Source organism: Nipponia nippon, unplaced genomic scaffold (genome assembly GCF_047370975.1).
Source record: "Nipponia nippon isolate SJK-2023a ecotype South Korea unplaced genomic scaffold, ASM4737097v1 scaffold_5, whole genome shotgun sequence".
Taxonomy (NCBI): Eukaryota; Metazoa; Chordata; class Aves; order Pelecaniformes; family Threskiornithidae; genus Nipponia; species Nipponia nippon.
This window is the reverse complement of record NW_028262369.1, coordinates 88751808-88771567: the sequence shown is the minus strand read 5'-3', so window position 1 is coordinate 88771567 and position 19760 is coordinate 88751808. Positions and strand designations below refer to the sequence as shown.

At 38.6% G+C, this 19760-nt stretch overlaps 1 protein-coding gene across 3 annotated transcripts in view; it reads left to right on the top strand.

The window, feature by feature from the left end:
* MYLK (myosin light chain kinase) overlaps positions 1-19760 on the top strand; it is a 219619-nt gene that overhangs the window by 49795 nt on the left and 150064 nt on the right. For all 3 annotated transcript variants that reach the window (XM_087731529.1, XM_087731530.1, XM_087731528.1), the window contains one exon: positions 14630-14787. In XM_087731529.1, coding sequence (XP_087587655.1) covers positions 14638-14787 — 150 coding nt within the window. In that variant the 5' untranslated portion in view covers positions 14630-14637. The remainder of the gene's footprint in view (positions 1-14629; positions 14788-19760) is intronic.

Below are 19760 nucleotides of genomic sequence, written 5' to 3'. Positions count from 1 at the left end.
AGAGAATTGGAAGGGTGAAAGTCAGACAACTCCTGGGTTGAGATAAAAACAGTTTAATAATTGAAGTAAAATAAAATAGAATGATAGTAGTAGTAGTAGTAGTAATAATAATATAAGACAATAATAATGTACAAAGCAAGTGATACACGACACAATTGCTCACCACCCCCTGACTGATGCCCAGCCTGTTCCCGAGCAGCAATCCCTTCTGCCCCCTGGCCAACTCGCCCCAGTTATATACTGAGCATGACGTCATACGGTGTGGAATAGCCCTGTGGCCAATCTGGGTCAGCCCCCCTGGCTGTGCCCCCTCCCAGCTTCTTGTACGCCATGCAGAGCATGGGAAGCTGAAAAGTCCTTGACTGGTGTAAGCACTACTTAGCAACAACTAAAACATCAGTGTGTTATCAACATTATTCTCATACTAAATCCAAAACACAGCACTATACCAGCTACTAAGAAGAAAATTAACTCTATCCCAGCTGAAACCAGGACACATGGAGATTTTTTTGTCTAAAAGGGGATTTTTTTTTTTTTTTGTGGTTTGCAGAACCCTCATTCCAATTTGACACTTTCTGTGACAATTGCAGAGGGTAACTTTCTGGTTGTTTCTGGTATGGGAAAAGAGACTATACTTAAGGGGAAGATGGTATGGATTTTCTTTGTATTTTCTCAATATTTTCCCAAGCTTTACAAAATTCTTTGAACTTTTTAATCCCATTGATACTAATCAAAAATCAGGTTACCCATTTCTTTTGTTATTTCCAAGTTAATTAAGAACCTTTTGTTCATGGACACCTTCTAGAACTGAGGCATATGGTTACTTTTTTAACTGATAAATGATACCCCAAGGCACATCTGGTTTAGAGCTTCTCTGAAGAGTTTAAAAGTGCACCCAGTTCTAAACTGGTTTTCAGAGCCTGCAGAGCTCTACTGAGCACACAGAAGTCTCCTGGCAAGTGCTTGTAAATGAAGAGCTTGCCTTGGACCTGGTTTACTATTCAGGTCTCACTAAAGGCACTGGCAGTCTTTCTACTGACTTCAGTAAAATTGAAATGAGACAACAGTATTTTGTCTGTTGCTCACCTCTGATATACTACTCGTGGAATAAAATGTGTGACCGGGAACAAAACACAGAAACTGGCTGGGTTCTGCTCTCTGTCCTCCATGGCTGAAATTGGTTGTCAGAATAAATTCAACAGAGAGGGGTCAAATTTTAATCTCAATTAAGGCTTCAGTATGCTGGTGTGTTAAGAAGTTTAAGTATCTCAGAGTGGTGGTGGTGAGCTAATTTAAGGGGAGGAGAGGGATGATTCTCTTAATTTATCATTAAAGAAGAAATCTCTGGTAGGAACTGCATGCAAGAGGAACTGTAAAGAGAATGGAGAAAACATGAACAACTTCTGTATCTCTCTTGCATGTACAAAAAAAGTAAGGGGATGTGAAGTGTCAGCAGCATTTGAAGAACTAGCTTTTTTTCATATGTGGTTTTTTTAAATCTTCTTTAATGCTTTATCTTAAAAAAGTGAGGAATGCATTTATCTGTTTCTAATATCAACGTTGCACATTTTTATTCACATCTGTGTAAACATTTGGATAATTGGCGCCTTTCTGACCTGCTCATTTTCAGTATTGGCATCCAGAGCGGTTGTTGGGATCTCATATAAAGGAGAATTGCCCTAGACTAGCAACTAGACAGATTGAGTGAGGCATTTGAGGGGGGAGAAATATAAAACACTTTGCAAACAACAAAGCTTTAAAAAAATGGAGAGGGGAGATGTGGGAGGGAATCACTCTTCAACAACTGACTTTGTGGGTGAAAGTCAGTCAAAAGAGATTTATATGAACCTCAGCCATTCTTGGATTATTTGTCTGTTCTTATATGAGGGGGAAAAAAATGAAAGAAAATGTCCTGAAGTTCATTCAATTAAAGCTGTAGAATTCAACAACGGAGCCATAATGATTCTCGACCATACTGCCAGTACAGCTGAATATTGGTTGGCCTTTGACGGCCTTCATCATATGCGCTTTATTATATTCTCTCTGCCTGTGTGACCATACTCCTTTCTGCTCCTCAGTGCCCTTCTGCATCCTCAGAGTTGTCTTTTTAGTCTCCTGTTGATTTCTTTTTCCTTCTTATTCTCTTTTTTGTTTTTAATCTCAATTCTTCCTTTTTTTTTCTCTGTTCTCTCCTTGCTAGGGATCAACTCTGCCTGGCAGTAACATGAAATGATATTCACCTCCCATTTTTCACTGCCAATGAGGAGAGCTAGGCCAATTACTCCCAATGTGATAGACAAGTTGATGTGACTGACAGGATCAAGTCCCTATAGAACATCTTCACAAGAGCATTGCAGTGCTATGCCTTGCTCAGTTTTGGCCTTTTAAAAGGGGATAGGAAAACTTTTGCTTTGTGGACATGATGGAAAGATTTTGGTATTCCTACCACTTTTTTCCCTACTGATAGAGTAAATGTTGATATGTTTGTTGAACACATATGCTGTGTAAAGAGGGGCTGAGGATTGGGTAGGCCCCAGATTTCATGAGAAGAGCCATTCTAACAAATTTCCATGCGGAAGAAGGAAAATGGGCCATTCTTGGGTTTGTTTCCCAGCTGGAAGCAGGGCAGTCAGGACAGACTTGGATCTCAGACTGAGTCCAACCATTACTCTGTTCATGCCAACCCCACTGAAATGTGAAGAGGCTCCAAACCACTGTTTCACATTTGAATCTTCTTTTACATACACTTTTAAGTTGATAGCTTTGAGAATGCTCATTGTGTACTTTTGTAGAACATAGCTGAACAAATGTGATGTGATCTAAGTAACTCACTGCAACTCTCTAGTTTACAAACCCAGTCAAAAAATATGTAAAAGCTTTTTTATGCAGTAAGGTGTTAGAATGTAACAGGGCAGTTTCCTTATGTTCTGAAAATGGAAATGTCTTTAAAGGCATTCATTTCTTTGCCTGCATGTCCCACTCTCTGCAGTCTCAAATGAAAGCTGTGTTCACTTGTTATCAGAAATGGACATTTGGCTGACATTTGCAAACTGCTGCCTAAGTAAGATCAAACCAGATTCTTCTGTCTCCCTCCTTCTCACTAAGCTCTGCAATATTAATGATTTATATATTGATATTGTCGTTTTCATAGGCTGATTTTTTTTCACCTTATAGCAGTTGTTTCTTTTCAGATTTATAGCATTCTCTACAGAATAATAGTTTTCTTGCTGGCCCATATCCAGCATGTGAAAGTCCTATATTGTAGTCCAAATTTAACATCAATTGTCAGATGAATCATAGAGTCATGGGACTGGAAGGGACTTCAGAAGGCCATCCAGTCTTTCCCATGTCCAAGGGTAAATCAATTGTACATGTCATTCCTGACAGACATTTGTATGGCTTCCAGCACTGAAGACTCCGCAGATTCCTTGAGCAATCTCTTCCAGGACTGCTTCAGTTCTTATTTATTAAACTTTTTCCCTAATGTCTAAATTGTCCCTGGTACAATTAAAAGCTTTTGACTTCATATCGTGTTTCCTATGTACATTGAGAATGAATTTGTCTTCATTTTCTTTGCGGCAAGCTGTTAAGTGTTTGAATATAATTACCACCTTAACTTCTCCACCTAGTGGGGCCCATTTGGGGAATTATTCCATTTAAGAATTTATAAAAATGCTACCACTTTTCGTTTGCTTGTTTCCAAAGTCTCCAGCTGGTTCAGGCTTGGAGTAAAGCGTGCAGCACTGGATGTGGAACCTTACAAGCTGTGAGAAGAGCAGACGGATGGCTTCAGTGTTAGCAGTTGGTCTTGTTTGGTTACATCATTGCTAAAACCTGGACAGTAGAGGTAAAGTAGAAAAGAAGTCTCTAGCTCAAAGGATGCATGTAGGGATTCACATTTCATCATCTGGAGGCTGCTTTAATGTCTTGATGATCTCTGGTACAGCTCTCCTGGATGGCACTCTTAAAGCTATCACTTCTTTCTTTCTATGAATAGAGGCGGGAAGAAGGTCACAGGAAGCTGTCTGGTGTCAGATAGGTTATGTGGGGTTGAGGGTGTTGTGGGCCAGCCATAAGCTTGTTCTCTGTAGTAGACATTGCTTTATCCTGAAGCTTTGAGAGCTGTTACCCCTGTAGAAAAATTTCTTCTGCAATCTAATTGTAAATGTTCTTGTCAACGCTGTAACTGTCTGACTGTCTGGAGCATCTTGCAGCAATAAGTTTTGCGTGCTATCTAGTGCTTTTTTGAAATAAAACCAACTCTTTGTTAATTAAGAAAAAAAGATATTGTCATTGTATAGCCCCATCTCGCATCTAGGTTATAACTTTTTCAGCAAGGCGGTGTTTCTGTTTGCTTTACAGTGCCAAATACATTGTTAAGGATTGATGTATAATCAATGATTGTTGGAGTATGCTGTCTTGCATACGTGAACAAAACTGCTGTTTCCAGAAAAAATAAACTTGCAGGAGAACTTATGGGCTAGGTTTTCTTCTGACAGTTAATGGGACTTCATAGAATGGAAGGCAGCACGGAATTTGGCCTTGTGCAGAGTATCTCAGCATGAAGAACCAGTGGCTCTTTCAAACGAAGAACCTAATTCCTTTAGTATTAAGTATTTGCAGTATAATTTGAAACTTAGTGATGTTTATCCATGCCCCAGTCTATCTCTGGCTGAAGTCAACAGGTTTCTTTCCAAAGTTCCCCCAGGGTTCACACACCTCAGCCAGTAGAGTGCATGTGTTCATTTTCCCAAATGGCATAGAACTTGGCAGACTTGGGTCTCTCTTTGTTTTTTGAGTTCTGGCTATATTTGAAACTAAAGCACAAAGCAGAATTTAGAGGCTAAATATTCTGTGTTTTATGAACCACAAATCTTCCATGACTCACCTTTCATGCAATTTTATGGCCCTACTGGCTTGGAAATGGGCAATAGCAATTGGCCACCTGCAGCATCAAAATCAAGGAAAGTTAATGTTGTGGTTACTTTTTGAAATGTTGAACCTAAAAAAAGAAAAAAGTAAAATACAAAAAAACCCCCAACAGACAGCTTCACTGTAAACTGCTGATTTAGCCTAATGTTCTACCACCACTGTGACATCGCAAAAATACGACTTTTTCCATAAAACCTTTTATTTAAATCAAATGGCAAGCAGACCTTTTAAAACTTGCCCCATGCTAACTTGCTCCAGAATTAAACTTGTTAGGTCTGCTAGAAGCCTTGCTGAAGCCTGCACTCAGATAAAAGGAATTACCTTACAAAATAAATAGGAAATAAGATTTTTCTTTCTTTTTAAAAGATTAATTTTTTTTTTATTCAGCTCTTGGATCTTTGACATCTTGATTTTACTTTTTTTATTGTCTCCCAGCTCTATAGCCTTATACAAAATCATTGAAGCACTACGTCATTCTTCCTCAATACTGGGGGAGTTAATACATATAAATGACTTTTAAGGGGCTTGGACTGAAGGTATTGTTTAAGTGCTAAGTACTGCTGTTAGCAAAGCTGTATTATTGGGCGTGTGATTGTTGAGTATTAAGGTCTGAAGCCAGAGCTGTAGCTGCAAATTTGTGCTTGTGTACTTGAAATTTTATGCTTTTATCAGCTTATACTGACATGCTTCACCTCCACATGGCTGCTGCTGGCACTGAAAGTTATTCTAGAATTGCAAGTTACATTTCAAGGTTTCAAGAGTCTCTATTCCAAATGTTTCATCCAAGTCCTCTTAAATCCATGGTCAGCTGGGATTCCCAGGTGATCCTCAGGTATTCTGTGGTGTTCAGTCACTGATGCCACGTGGATGTGAGTTGGAGAGAGGAAACAGGCTGGAAATTCTCACCTGCTGTGTGAAGATGACCTGAAACAAGTGTCTTCCTACAGGTTTCTCTGCTGCTTGCATCAGTGTATGTCCCGAAAGGCAGCACAGCACTGGGAAAATTGTTTTCCTTCCTGAAAAATAGGTTAGTAGTCCCGGTCCTCTTGTTCAGTGATCAAGGTCATACCCGCACCCAGAACTCTCCCTGAATTTTGGATGATTTTTGACACATGCATGTTTCTATCATAAACACCAACTTCTACCAGTTATTTTCTGTACTTGTAAAGCATAAGATATAAGGTGCAAATTAAGTACAAAGGTTTATTGGTAATATGAGGACTGTTACAATTTCTCTCTCTTCAGATATTATAAGTGCATGCTCTGCATATCCTGAAAATCCTTCTTTAAGGACTCTAAAAAAAAAGGTATTATTAGATGTTTGTTCCTTTATGAGGCCAGCTGTCAATGATGAAATTCAGATTGAGATTTTTAGTCCAAACCTTCCTGAGACTAAGGTGTTTGGATTTTGTTATATACTGAATACTAGAAATGATCCTTTAAAGGAGAACCAGTAGAATTTTATTGCCAGTGACCTGCTGCTTAGTATACTGAAAACCCTTCTGTAGGTCTTGCCTTTTTTTTTTTTTTTTTTTTTTTTTCTTCTTCAAATGTTGCTTATAAACTAGAATTGTAGCAGGTTTTGAAGTCAGATTGAATTACTCTCCCCAACGGGCTTCTATAGGAAGCCACTTTGGAATTCGCAGGAACAAGCCCAACTTGCATCCCATTTGCTATCTGGGTTTCCCTCTGGCTTCAATTTGCTGCTATAAAATAATTCTTAGGTATGGATGCCGTACTGAACCTGCTTAATGCATGTCACATTTAGTCACTCATATTTCTTCGAAGATAACAGCTGCAAAGAAGCTGTGTTTCTTGTGGTCACTCCTGATTTACTGCTTCTTAATCTGACGTTTCAAATTAAACATGCAAGGTTTTGAGTCTTAAAATGTCATTGCATTCTTTTAAGACACATGTTCAGCTGCTTTGTAATGGGCATGTTTTTTCTTGAAGTTTAATGCTCAGTGGTTATGGAATAATTGAATAATGTAGCATGTCTGTTTATAATCAAGATGAGTATATGTTATCAAAGGTAAACATCCATTTCTCTTTATATGTTTTTCCACATCCTTCCTTGTACCTGAAATACCCTTTGCAGCTACTTTAATTTATCAATAAACCATTAAGGCGCGATTGTGCAAGGGCACATATCAGGGCTCATGTTAGATGTGTTCTCTTCCAGGAACATGACTACTGACAGTAGGTGAAATTAGATATCTGTACAAATCCAGTGGGCCTGGTATCTTTAGTACCCTACACAGCACTGTTAAATTGAGGAAAATTAGAGGATGTTTCCAACTGTCTATATCTGCAAGAAAGTCATATCCTTGCTCGTGACTTCTTTGCTAGGTAACACAGAAGGCTAGGGGGAAGGCATGATTTTCTTTTTTTCCTTGATAAGAACACATGGGAATTTTTTTTCTTATATGATTTATATAAATAAAGGTTTTTGACTGCCATCCTTCTTGTGCTCTAATAAACCTATGTTTATATAAACGTAGGTTACTTAGCACCATCTTGAGTTTTTCTTTTATACAAGATCAGGATGAAATTCCTCACCCAGCTATGTGATTGTACCATGGAAACCATTTCGGTTAAAGCCCATGCTGTATTAGTTATGCAAATATAATAAAAGCACCAAATTTGTTGATTAGACAAATAGATTCTCTTCTTACCTCTCTCTCTGATCTGCCAAAAATAATTCAGTTCTGTGTCCCACAAGCTGTATGACAACATCTTTTTTTTTCCTCTTTTAGAGACTTGTCAGCTGAATATTAATTATGAAGCTACTATACTTCGTAGCTCAAACTATCACAGTCTCAAATGCATACATCTCCTTTGGAGCTTGACACTATTTCAGTCTTTAAAGCAGCCTGGGGAACGTTATTGTGTCAGAATACAACATAGGTGCTGCAATAATACTTTGTTAAAATGAGAACCTGGAACAGTTTGAACCTGTTCTTTCCTTTTTCTGTGTGCAAACAGATTCTTGCTAATGCAAAGCCTCATGGCTGACTTGCTGAGTGTGAAATCCAAGGCACTGAAATGACGGGATTTGAAGAACTTGCTTACTTCTGGGAAAGTCTTTGACATGATGATCCCAAATGAAGTTGTAATTTAGTTTGGAATTTTTTTGCTGTCACCTTAGTAAGCCTGAGTTTTAGCACAAATTGCAAGTTGATCCCATTTGTGTGGGACAGTTATGCAAATGCATATTGTGGGAACATACCCAAGGATTTTACACGCATGGTGTTGCCAAAACTTAAGCTTGCAAAATTTTTGTATCATGGAGTTGTTTGTGAAGATTGGGCATCTGATTCTCTTCCTACTGCCATGTGTAACAGTTGCTATCAAATTATACTAGGAAAAGGACAGGACATTTAGGGGTCTGGGTTGAAAACACCTTGAAAATTTTTGTGATGAAAGGGCTTTTCTAGAAACTAGGTTTGTAGAGAACAAGTGAGATTATGATGATCATTTATGGATGAGATAACAGAGGAAGAAACCCCAGTCGAGTCAGGACTGATACAAAATCTCACTTGCCTCCATAGTGTCAGGACACATTCTGAGGCTCTGCTTGACCACAACACTTAGCAAGACCTACAAATAGCAGAGCACAGGCACAACAAGATCTGAATGTCACAAAAGCATGATTTGTGGACAGCATCCTGTTGTTCCTTTAGAAAAATAAAAGATCTATTTCTCTTGTCTTAATAGCATGGCCAGTTCAAATTAGTCCTACTTGCAACAGCACAATCTTGTTGCTATTCCTTTACCAGAGGCCAATACCTGTTATAATTGTAGGGTCTGAAGGAGAAGCTGCCTGGAATAGTATGGCTACAATTGGTGGGGTTACAAGTCCCTCGCTTCCTGTTCCGGCTTCCAGCTTCTTCCCATCTGCTAAATCTACACGACTTCATCACCTTTGCTGATCCTCTATGGTTTGTTGTTCTCCCTACATGCTGTTTCTTGGGTACCAGCAGCTGATAGGTGGCAGGATACTTCCTTTTGTGGTCTTGTAGGGCAAGACTGAAAAGATAGTCACAAGTCATATGGCTGCAAAAGTTAATTTCTGTAGTTCTGCGGAGAATGTGTTCACTTTTATAGATTTGTATAGAAGTATGGTAACCACGTTAGTCCTCATGGTAAAGAAAGAAGCTGTAGGACAGGAAATAAGGTGTGTGAAAAGGGGAAGCTGTCAAGCAGGTTTAGAAATGAAAGAAACTCTTTTAAATACTGAGTTTTGAAGCATAATGAATAACATTTATTTCCTAGCAAAACTCTGTTGAATTTGGTGATTTGTGTAAGGGAATAAATTTTACTTAGTGTTTTAAAATGTGTGCTTTTTGAAAACACCCCTGATGGATTTATAAGTAAAGAAATCTATAATGAGATCCAGTTTCCTTTAAGTTTATGGTAATTTTGTGCCTTTTGCTAGTTATGCTATTATGTGGTCCTATTACTGTAGCCTGACTCCCACCCTCTAATATAGTTATCCTCACAGCACTTCTTTGTGGTAAGGAAGTACAATAATCCCCACTTTACAAATGGGGAGCCATGGCAAAAGAGAGGCTTAGTGACTTGCCTGAGGTCATGCAGGCAGCCCATTATGGAGCAGGGAATTCAACCAGGACTCCCAAACAGCAGACAAATGCTCCAACCCCTGGGCTGTCTGTCCTTTTTAAAAATAGGAGCAAGAGCTCAAAAGGTTCTATCCAGATTTCAGAGATGATTGGGAGGTTATTGAAGGCAGTCTGGCTAAAATAACAAAATAGCTGGACCAAATGAAAATGTGCCGCTTAGGTGTAGAGTTGCAATATCAGTATGTCAAATAAAAGTTTTTCAGCTGGCAGCTCTGATTTCCTCTCACTTGTGTGAGCTTGCTCTCTCCTATGCACACACATGCCCTCTCTGCAACTCATTTTTCTTCTGCCTCGGAGGAAGGACTTGGTGAAAGGAAATTAGTGTAATTAAATGGTTATGTAGGAAGCTGATGGTAAGTATTTACTTACATAAAATAAGTGGAGGAGAAAAAACTATGAGGTGGATTTCTTAGTGTTTGCTTTTTTGGGTTTATTTTCGTGAGCAGAGTATTGAGTGACAGAGATTTGTTCCCAGTAGAAAATGCTTGAAACACATTAGTCTGCTTCGGTATTAGAAAGATTAGAGGGCACACTGTGAGAATTTGTAAGGATTTATGTGCTTTTTAGAAAGGATTAAGAATTTTAAAAAATCCAGATTAGAAATGCTGTCTAACCACATCACTGCCCTAGAAGCCAACATTTGCATGGTGGTTTTCTATGTTTAATACCACAATGTTTGCATTGCAACTTCAGCTACAGTTGGTTTTGTTTAAAGACCATAGTCTAGGTGCGCACAGCATGTGAAATGAAATGTTTTGAGTTCATGTAGCATCCTTGAAATCTTATTCAGCAGCAAGCTTGAAATACCTAAGAAAAAGACTTTAGGGATACATTCATTCTAGAAAGTTCCTTAAATAAAAGAAAAAAAAAAACAGATACATTCCATGGCTTTTAAGTGTCTGCTTTCTTCCTGTCTATCAAATTTTAAGCTTGAACAAGATTTGTTCTCTGGAACATTATTTCTTTAAAATATTTGGACATGTTAGTTTCATAGTAACACCAGACTGCACAACACGGAATTATTTCTTTGTTTGGAAACATAATTGTTAAACATCCTCTACGCTAAAAAAAATTACTTCCTAATTATTTACTAGAAGCATCTTCAGCATACATAACTAATTAAAGTCAGACTGCTAAATGTGGATGATTAGAAGCTTATGTTGCTAGAAAACTGCTTGTGCCGATTTGAGCTAATATTCATTTATAAATTCAGTCCCGTTTAGACACTTTATTTAGAAAAACATAAATCCGTGCAAGATGTGCTTATGGAAAAGACTAGCTATTACTTTATTTTATGCTTTACAGTCTCACTATATTAGGCATCAATTTGTTGACAATTTTTGGCCTCTTACCAACATGAAATAGAAATGTAACCTGACCAGTAAGAGTGGCGTAGTGGTTCAGGATTTTTTTCTTTCTTTCTACTTCCCCCCCTCCTCTCTCTTTCTCTCTCTCTTTCTCTCTCTCTTTCTCTCTCTCTTTCTCTCTCTCTTTCTCTCTCTCTTTCTCTCTCTCTTTCTCTCTCTCTTTCTCTCTCTCTTTCTCTCTCTCTCTTTCTCTCTCTCTCTCTCTCTTTCTCTCTCTCTCTCTCTCTTTCTCTCTCTTTCTTTTTCTCTTTCTTTCATTTTTTAATTTTTTTTTTTAATTTCATTTTGTGTAGAGCTTGTTTGAATAGCCAGAGAAATCGGTGGAAAGCTGGTGTTGGGCTTTAGCTCAATCTTTTCATTTTTCCTAGCCACAGGACTTTTTGTCCAATGCAGTCCCGACATACCTGAGCCCAGTGATGCTTGGAGGATGAGCATATGTTAAATACAGTCTGTTTTCCAAGCATGCGCTGGTAGCTCTGTTTCAGGTACTTGGTGAGTTTGGTCTTGTAGCATACCCAGTGTGGAGGTTTCTGTGTGTAAGCAGGTGTTGTGCCTAACAAGTTCCTTAAAGTTGCCCCACATAAGCAATGCGTTGTACCTAAGGACAGATACCTGAGCATTTGGTCCCTACAGAATAGTCCTGTGAGCATCTGCAGTGCACATAGTTTTCTCTCTTGCTTGTTTCAGCCATTATAATGGCATTGACCAAAATGGAGTGCCATTTGCATGGGTGAATATCAAGTTTGAATTGGATTCTGGATGTTGATTGTTGGGGTTTTTGGTTTGTTTTCAATTTTACTACTCTTACAATATTATTTTTAAAACAAAATTTAGGGGGTATATGCTTTTTTGGTGTTATTTTGGTTATGTAAACTCTCTGCAAAGTTGATACAGATGTGTGTGGAAGGATAGGTTTTGCTACCAGCTTCTTACGGAATCAAATGCATTACAGTGTCTTCAGACTGGAGAAGATTTTCATAGCATCTGTATTATACCTGGCACATTATTGTCACTACTGGTGGTCTGAAAATTTTATTGCAGGCTTGTATTGGCAGACTGATTTGTTAGTTAAGAATTTCACAGCTAGAGAGACATTGCGGATTTTGGCATTTATAGACTATGGAAAGTTGTAGCTTAGCAGAGGAGAAAAACGTGGGAAGAAAAACTGAAGACTGGGTTAGTTGAGCATGTAAAAAAGTGAAGATCATCTGTGGAAAAGAGAAATTCAAGGAAGCACTTTGAGAAAGAGGACAGAAAAAAAGAAAATTAGAAATAAACCTTAGGCCAATTCAGAAAAGGTAAGCAGGTACAAAATTATCAACTTCATATACTAAAGGTGACAAAAGGTCACAGTTGATATTTATGGCAACTCGAGATTTGAAAAATGTTTGTTGTTAATCTCTAAAGAAAAATAAATTTTAAAAATATGCTGGCAAATATGGACTAAGTATGCATCAGTTTACAACTGTGTAATTGATTGAAAGTCTGCTGGGATAAACTGCGGTTTTAGCTGAGAGGAGGACTGAGTTTGGAGTCTTGTCCTTAATGAAAGAACAATTAATTGAAAGAGCAATTCTCTCACTTTTTCAGGCAAATGGTTGTTCATTGCAGTGACTATAGCTGTGAGAGACATTTGTCAGTCTTTGTCTGTTAGGGTGCTAAGTCCATTTGTTAGAAAGAAGCAAGTCTTTGATTTCATCTCTTGTCTCTGGAATACAATCAATTTCTTCCTTATTTAAATTATATTATGATTTCATATGGTTCTTTGATAAGTTAAGGTACAAAGATTTTTTTTTTTTTCCTGTTTGTGTTTTAAAGAGTTGCTTATACTGGAAAGGGAGACTTATGCTGTGCTCTCAAGTGACTGGGTGCCAATACAGAGATTCACTGCAAGACTAATTCTCATGGAAATGAAGGCAGAACTTCTCAGTTTAAAGCTTTGCATCATGGTTAAGAATATCATCTTTATTCTATCTATGTGTTTGTCTCAGCAATTCAATTGTTAGAAACACCAGTGGATTTTCTTGGGTTTTTGCACGTCGATATACAGAAATGCTAACAGAACACCATTCCAGAAGAAATCCAAAGTCCACATCATCTGGATTCTTATGAATGAGGAAGATTTTAAGCATTTTTTGAAAATCTGTGTGCATACGTAATGTAGCTGATATCTTGGAAGGATTTGCCTTCTAAACCATAGCTCCTGACAAGTGTATGCTGTGGAGCAGAAAGCTCTGTGGTTCCTGCACCTTAGAACAAAACACCCTCTGGAGGTGCCTCTCTCTCTGTGTCTCTGAGGGAGCCAGAACTTCTAGTTCAGATTAAACATCTAACTTCTAGACTAATAACTTCCATGAGAGGAGCTGCCCTCTTAAACTGTTTCTGATCAATGTAGAGAAGGTGTTTCTGTATGTTTATGGAGCATGTCAGGTATGCTAGATGGAAAACTGTCTTCTCAGACTGGGTTTTCAGATGCAAACATGTGACATTTGAGTGTAAGTCCTCTTTGGAAATGAATGAGTTTTGTGTTCCCCTGCTCCCCATGTAACTGCAGCCTGTTCTAGGAAAAGTATCCTTCATACAGTCAGAATAATGTGGCCCTGGTTTAATTGATTTTTCTCTTGTTCAAATTGAGGTTTCACTGGTTAGTTAAGTATTACTTATTGTAACTTTCATCAGAATCAGATGAATAAATACATAGTCTGTCATGGATTAGTATGTATGGCAGAGGATTATGACTGGAAGCACAGTGTTCTTCCTTGGTTCCACATGACCTATTGGTGGGTCGAGCCATTTCTCAGTTATTTTTCTTTTTAAATTTGTCTATTAAATAGGCATTTTACCATGGAGCTTCTAATTTACATAGATGATTCAAGGAATTACAAGCTACTACTTTTTTTTCTGGAAAACCTGACATTTTACTTTTCAAAAATACAACAATTTTTGCTTTCTGTTGGGAAGTATGAAATGTGTAGCAGAAGAATCACCTCTGAAGCACATACCTGTAATGAGGTCTCTAAAATGCCATTTTTGTAACATTATGAAATTTGGTCTCCATGCTATTTTACTAGTTATGTGCTGTAGAAGGTTCTGCAGTAAAGTAGAGACTTGGAATTTCTACAAAAGTATTTGTTATGTACTAGCAGTACTTTGGAGAGAGATATCCAGATATTTCTTAAGATCTTGAAAGCATGGTATGAAAAATCAGATTTTCCACATTCCTGCTTGCAACTTAAATCCAGTGCAAACAGAGGTCCTTCTATTTCAAAAGTACTTGTTTAACACTGGCTCTACTTTTGAGACTTATTGATTTTGGTGTATTCCAGGCCAGGAAAATCAAAGTCACATTGTGAAAATATCCTCCTGAAATAAGTTATTACCTTTTAATGCAGTTGTAAAGGATGACTTTTTGGTTAAGGCTCTGGCCTGGGACTTGAGAGTTCAAAGTGAGTTCAGCTCAAGGCTGTGACCCTGACCACAACTGTAGGCACACCAGGCAATCTTCCTGGGTCTCAGTTCCCCACCCAGAAAATAGCACTTGTCACCTTAGGCTGAAGGCTCTTACTATGTATACGAATATAGTGTTCATATAGAACAATCTGCTCCTCATCTGATTCTTAGCTGTTACTGTAATGTAAGTAATTAAGCATCATAACTTCTGTAATACCACTTGTTTCTCTTTTACAGTCCACATCATGGGGGATGTGAAACTGGTGACATCTACTCGAGTCTCCAAAACCTCCCTGACACTCAGCCCCCCCGTCCCTGTTGAAGCACCAGCATTTACTCTTCCTCCTCGGAATATCCGAGTACAGCTGGGAGCCACTGCAAGATTTGAGGGGAAGGTAAGAAACAGAGATGATGGAGGGCTTCTCTGTTTGGTTTTGCCCTTTCCTGAAGCTGCCTAGTAGACTGCAAAGGTAGTGAAGTTGTCTCTGCAGAACAGGACCTTTACTCAAGAAGAATACACCAGGGTTTACCCTCCTGAGGAGGCAGGAGCATTACAGGTCTGTTTCTGAGTAGAGGAGAATGTTGCAAAACCTGACTATGTGCTAAGTATAACCTAGCTGAACATGGCAGGCACTGAGCTTAGTATCAGTGGAACGCTGCTTCAAGAACAGTCTTTAATCAGAGAGTACATATTCTCCTGCTGCATATTCATCTCCCTGCATCCCAAATCTGCCAGTTCGTGAAACTTCATGTGTAACACACATCTAACCCTGCTACGACATGTTCTTCCTAGTAGTCAAGCTAGGAATCTGTAGAGAGAGTTGCAACATTTTTGTATCTGCACCACCTGCCATACATGTTGTTAATCTGAAAGCAAAAAGAGCATTTTTAGAGGGAAGATTGATTTATTTAAGGAAAGTTGTTAACCCAAAGGGTTTAAAAGGGTGTGTAGTGGGGGTAGATCCCAGGTTCTCCCCTTCCCCTTATGCTTGGGACATTGAATTGTGCTTACTGGCATCCATATTTCTTTCATGCTTCAGTCCTGGTATGATCTCTTCCTTGTTCTAGCTATTGTCCTTTCTCCTCCCTTAACTCAGATCTTTGTCCTGGAGCTGCCAGTTTTCCCCCTCAGCTCTTTCAGCTTCCTTCTGTCCATGTCACGCTCTGATTGCATGCAGACAGCTGTATCATCAAACTGACCGCACTTTTGATCTTTGAAGTGGTGGGACTTGCCTGACAGAGGCAGGAAACTGCAATTTACTGTAACAAACCCAAGGGCTAGAAGGAATTTGGGAAATTCATAACTTCTGAAACTCTAACTTAAACAGAGGGCCAGTAGAGGGCATCTGATATTTATCCTATTTGTTTATGCAAGAGTAGGCCAGGAACTGGGATTTTTCAACAGGAACTGGGCAGAAAAACAATTTTTGGAGTATGGAAACTTTTAAGTGCAAAATCAAAACTCAAAAGTAGTTTGTGGATTTGACTTGTTGAAGAAAAGTTGGCATTTTTCATAAAAGCAGATAATTTCAATGAAAGTGTTTAAAACAAAGAACAGGTTTTTTTATCAAACCTTTAGAAAGATTTTTTCTTTAAAAAAAATCAGCTTACTTTTATTGTGATTTTAAGGCACCAGTCAGAAACCCTCTGTGTATATGACATTGGCCAGTCCCAGTGAGCATTCTCTTTTTTACTGTTTTTATCCTTTTCTTTTCTGTTCTCCGCGCCCCCCCCCCCCCCCCCCCCCCCCCATTATTTCACCTTGCTTTGTTGTGGACATGGTGGAAAAATGGGAACATGTTGCTACTTTATGCATGTGACACCTAAGCACAATACTATTCTAACTCTGACTGGTTCTTCCAGACAACACTGCAACTGGCAATAACAGTACAGTGAAATCAAAGTTGAAGCATGTGATGTTGCTAAGATTTGGGTTTACATTTCTCATGTTTCGTAATTAAAAGCTCGAGTGGGATATTTCCAATTTTTACCGCACTCTGCAGACTTTTTTTATTATTAATCAAATGGAAGCAATTGTAAAATATAATGACCTACCAGCTAGAGTGCCATCATTGCTTTGCATTTTTTTCAGATCTGGTTTTAATTTTTCAGGGATACTTATCCGCTTTTTAAAGTTGCTTTAAAGGCTGGAAGGGTAAAGTATGAGGGGTTTTTTTAGTAGCTTGGAAAAAATACACAAATTCAATACTAATTAAACTGACAGGCTTAAGTTTCTTGAAGGAATAGAGCTTTGATTGAAGTCCTGGATTGAACCTACTTGATGAAAATCTAAATTCCAGTTCTGACCATTTGGTATATGAGCATGGCTGAAACCTTTAATTTTCCATCCGTAAAATGGGGATGATAATATACTAGTTGCATGCATGTCGTATAGTTGAAATAAACCTTTAGTACTCAAAGTGCTTTTTTAAGTGCCAAACATTAAGAGCACAGCTTCACTGAAATACATGCGAGATCTGCAATTACTTTGTGGCAAGTAGCCTGCCTTAATGGTTTGTCAAACCAAGATGATGCAATTACAGCCACTGTCTTTGGCACTTCAGCCCCTTGCTATGCAGGGAGCATTGCCTGGTTTCTGTTCAGTCCAGCTTGCTTCCCTGGAGGAGCTTTGTTTTACCTCTCTCAGCTAACACAGGTGAGAAGAAACATGTAACGCAGCTGAAGACATAAAACAGCCAATCTTTATCATTGTGAATTAGTTCCAAATTTCCTGGGATCCACTCTAACTGGAGGCTAAGATACGAACTTGCAATGTTTAGGTTTGTTTTTTTTTGGGGGGGTAGGGAGGGGTGGGGAACAAGCTACATTATAATAATTGGTCATAGAGAGTAATGGAGCACAGCATAGTCTCTTTATTACCTTATGCAAGAAAAATTAGGTTTTTAATTATAATACTGACTATTAAAATAGAGTCTCCGCGATGTGTTGTTTATAATGTAGGATGGTTGGGGAGATTGTGCTTGGTTCTGTTGTTTATAACTGGTGGGCTTAAATTAGTATTTTGTTTGTGCTCCTAGTCTAGTAACATGGGCAGGGTGAGGGGGAATGCAGCAGTACAGTTTGAAAGGATACTGTCACTTAACAGCTGCAGCCACCTGCAGAGCTTGTATCACCTGGGTTCATCTTCAGCTGGTTAGTACAATGTTGCTTCTTCTATCACTTTAATGTTCCAGAGGTTCAGAAGGACAGTGGACCTGTTCAGAAGGACAGGTTCAGAAGGACAATCTTAATAAAAACAATTTATTAAGGTTTAGTAATAAAGTAGCTACTGAACATACTCAGGATTTTCTATCCTGAAAAATAGGCTACAGATGTTACGATGGATTGTTGCTGATATTCTGCTTCATCACACAGTATAAATATTAAACTAGACTCAGGCTAAAGAAAAATAAAAAGTTTTAAAAATGGCTAGACAGGAGATTTTCTTCAAAGAGTTCCTCTGCAGGGGAATTTATCTTATCAGAAAGAACAAACATTTTGAGAATCCAAGACAGGATATAAATCTGATATTGTGATGATCCTGTGCTCTCATTAAGTGAACAAGGAAGAGAGGGACCCAGAGTCAAACTTGTTGCTTTTCTTTCCAGTGGCACGTAAGTTGTGTGAAATGGCAATTCAAGAGCAAGGAAAGTGCAGAAATTGAGAAATAGCCCATAAATGTAGGAAATTGGAGGTAGAAAGGAACTGTAGTTGCCATTAACAGGAATTCTTTTTTTTTCTGTTCCTCCCACTACCACCCTGGTTTTCTTACTAAAATCTCAGCAAGTTTATCTATATCTAAGATCTCAGTTTTCCAATGTGTCCTCAGCGTAACAAGCTAGCTCATCATCTTTCAAGTGTCATGAACATGATTTTGGCCTGGAGCACCGACTGAGGGGTGGAACCACTTAGTAAGGCAAAGGCAAGGTTACCTTCCCTAGATGTTCCCCAAACATCTGCTGCGTGGACATCTCAGTTGTTCATCAATCAATTGCTGAGGTGATTTTTAGGGAAACCATCCCAGATTACTGTGAAATTGTGTTGTGGGTTCCCAGCTTGTTAGGAATTGATTGATGTGCTGTTCTTCAATTGCACGCCATGTGTGAGGTGAACAGCTCAGGGTAGTAATCTTCTGCCTTGTGCTAAGGCATTGTAGCTTGTCCGTCAGAGCCTTTAAGATACTCTCGGAAAAGAAGAGCAGGCCAAAATGTTACCAGGCTTTGTTTTAAGCTGTTTCTTTCTCTGTTGTATTAATCACTGGAATATTTCTCAGTGCTTTGCAACATTAAATTGTGATTGTATATCTTTATCTTTCTAATTCATCTGAACATCACTGGATTTTATAATATTCAGTGGCATACTAATGAAGGAGATTCCTTTGTTTGTAGCAAATACCATGGGGGTTTCTGTGGCAAGTGTCGCATGAGAGGACAGGGAAATCCTTTTCAGCCATAGTAGCTGAATAAGCATCTGTAAGTTATCAGGCAAGGTGGTATTTTGATGCTGCTGATAACATTTGATCAATTCATAATCCAAGCACAGTATCCTATCAAATTCTTTCAGATTTTGAGTGTTGCTAAATTTCACTTTCTGAAACTGTGCAGGGTACTTTAATTATGACACAGAGCACATTACTATGCTGACCTACAAGTACAAGATCATTAGCCATATATCTAGTTTAAAATTTCATTTGTTTCAGTCTCTCTCATTCTCTGAAACTCAGCTGCACTATTCTATAGCAAAGGTTCAAACCATCACAGTAAAACAATACGGACGCAAACAGTATAATGTTCCATACAGTCAAATGAAACAAAGCTTTTAAACATTTCCATGAATTTCACCAGCTTTTCTAACTCTCATGAGGATGGCAAGCATATATTAATATGAGTGCTGGGCAGAAGCCCCTAGAAAGATTTTTCACTGGCATTTGCAAATCTGTACACATTTCCTTTTCTTGTGATGAGCAGAGGGTGGCCGCAGATTTCCACAACTTTGCATGTTTTTGTGCCTACCTGATTTCTTAGTATCCTGTTTACTGGTCTTTCAGAGACTACAGGCTCAGTGACTTAAGACTGAAGCCTGTCTTATGTCTCAAACTCCATCCTTTTTCAGAAGACCTCCTCCTTTATATTTAGAAATTTGACTTCTAAATATTGGAAACTTTATTTGTCCAGCTCTAAGTTCCCCCTGTGTAACTGTTTGGAGAGGAAGATATGTCTCCATTGTAGAAACTAGCAGTTATTTAAATGTCGCCCTGACTCCACTCTGCATCCACCTATACCCACAGCTTAAGTGTTGCTCAGCCTGAATTGGCCCATCCTGGTGTTAAAGGCTCATGTTCAGCTTTGGCTTGGGTTTGTGAGCCTTG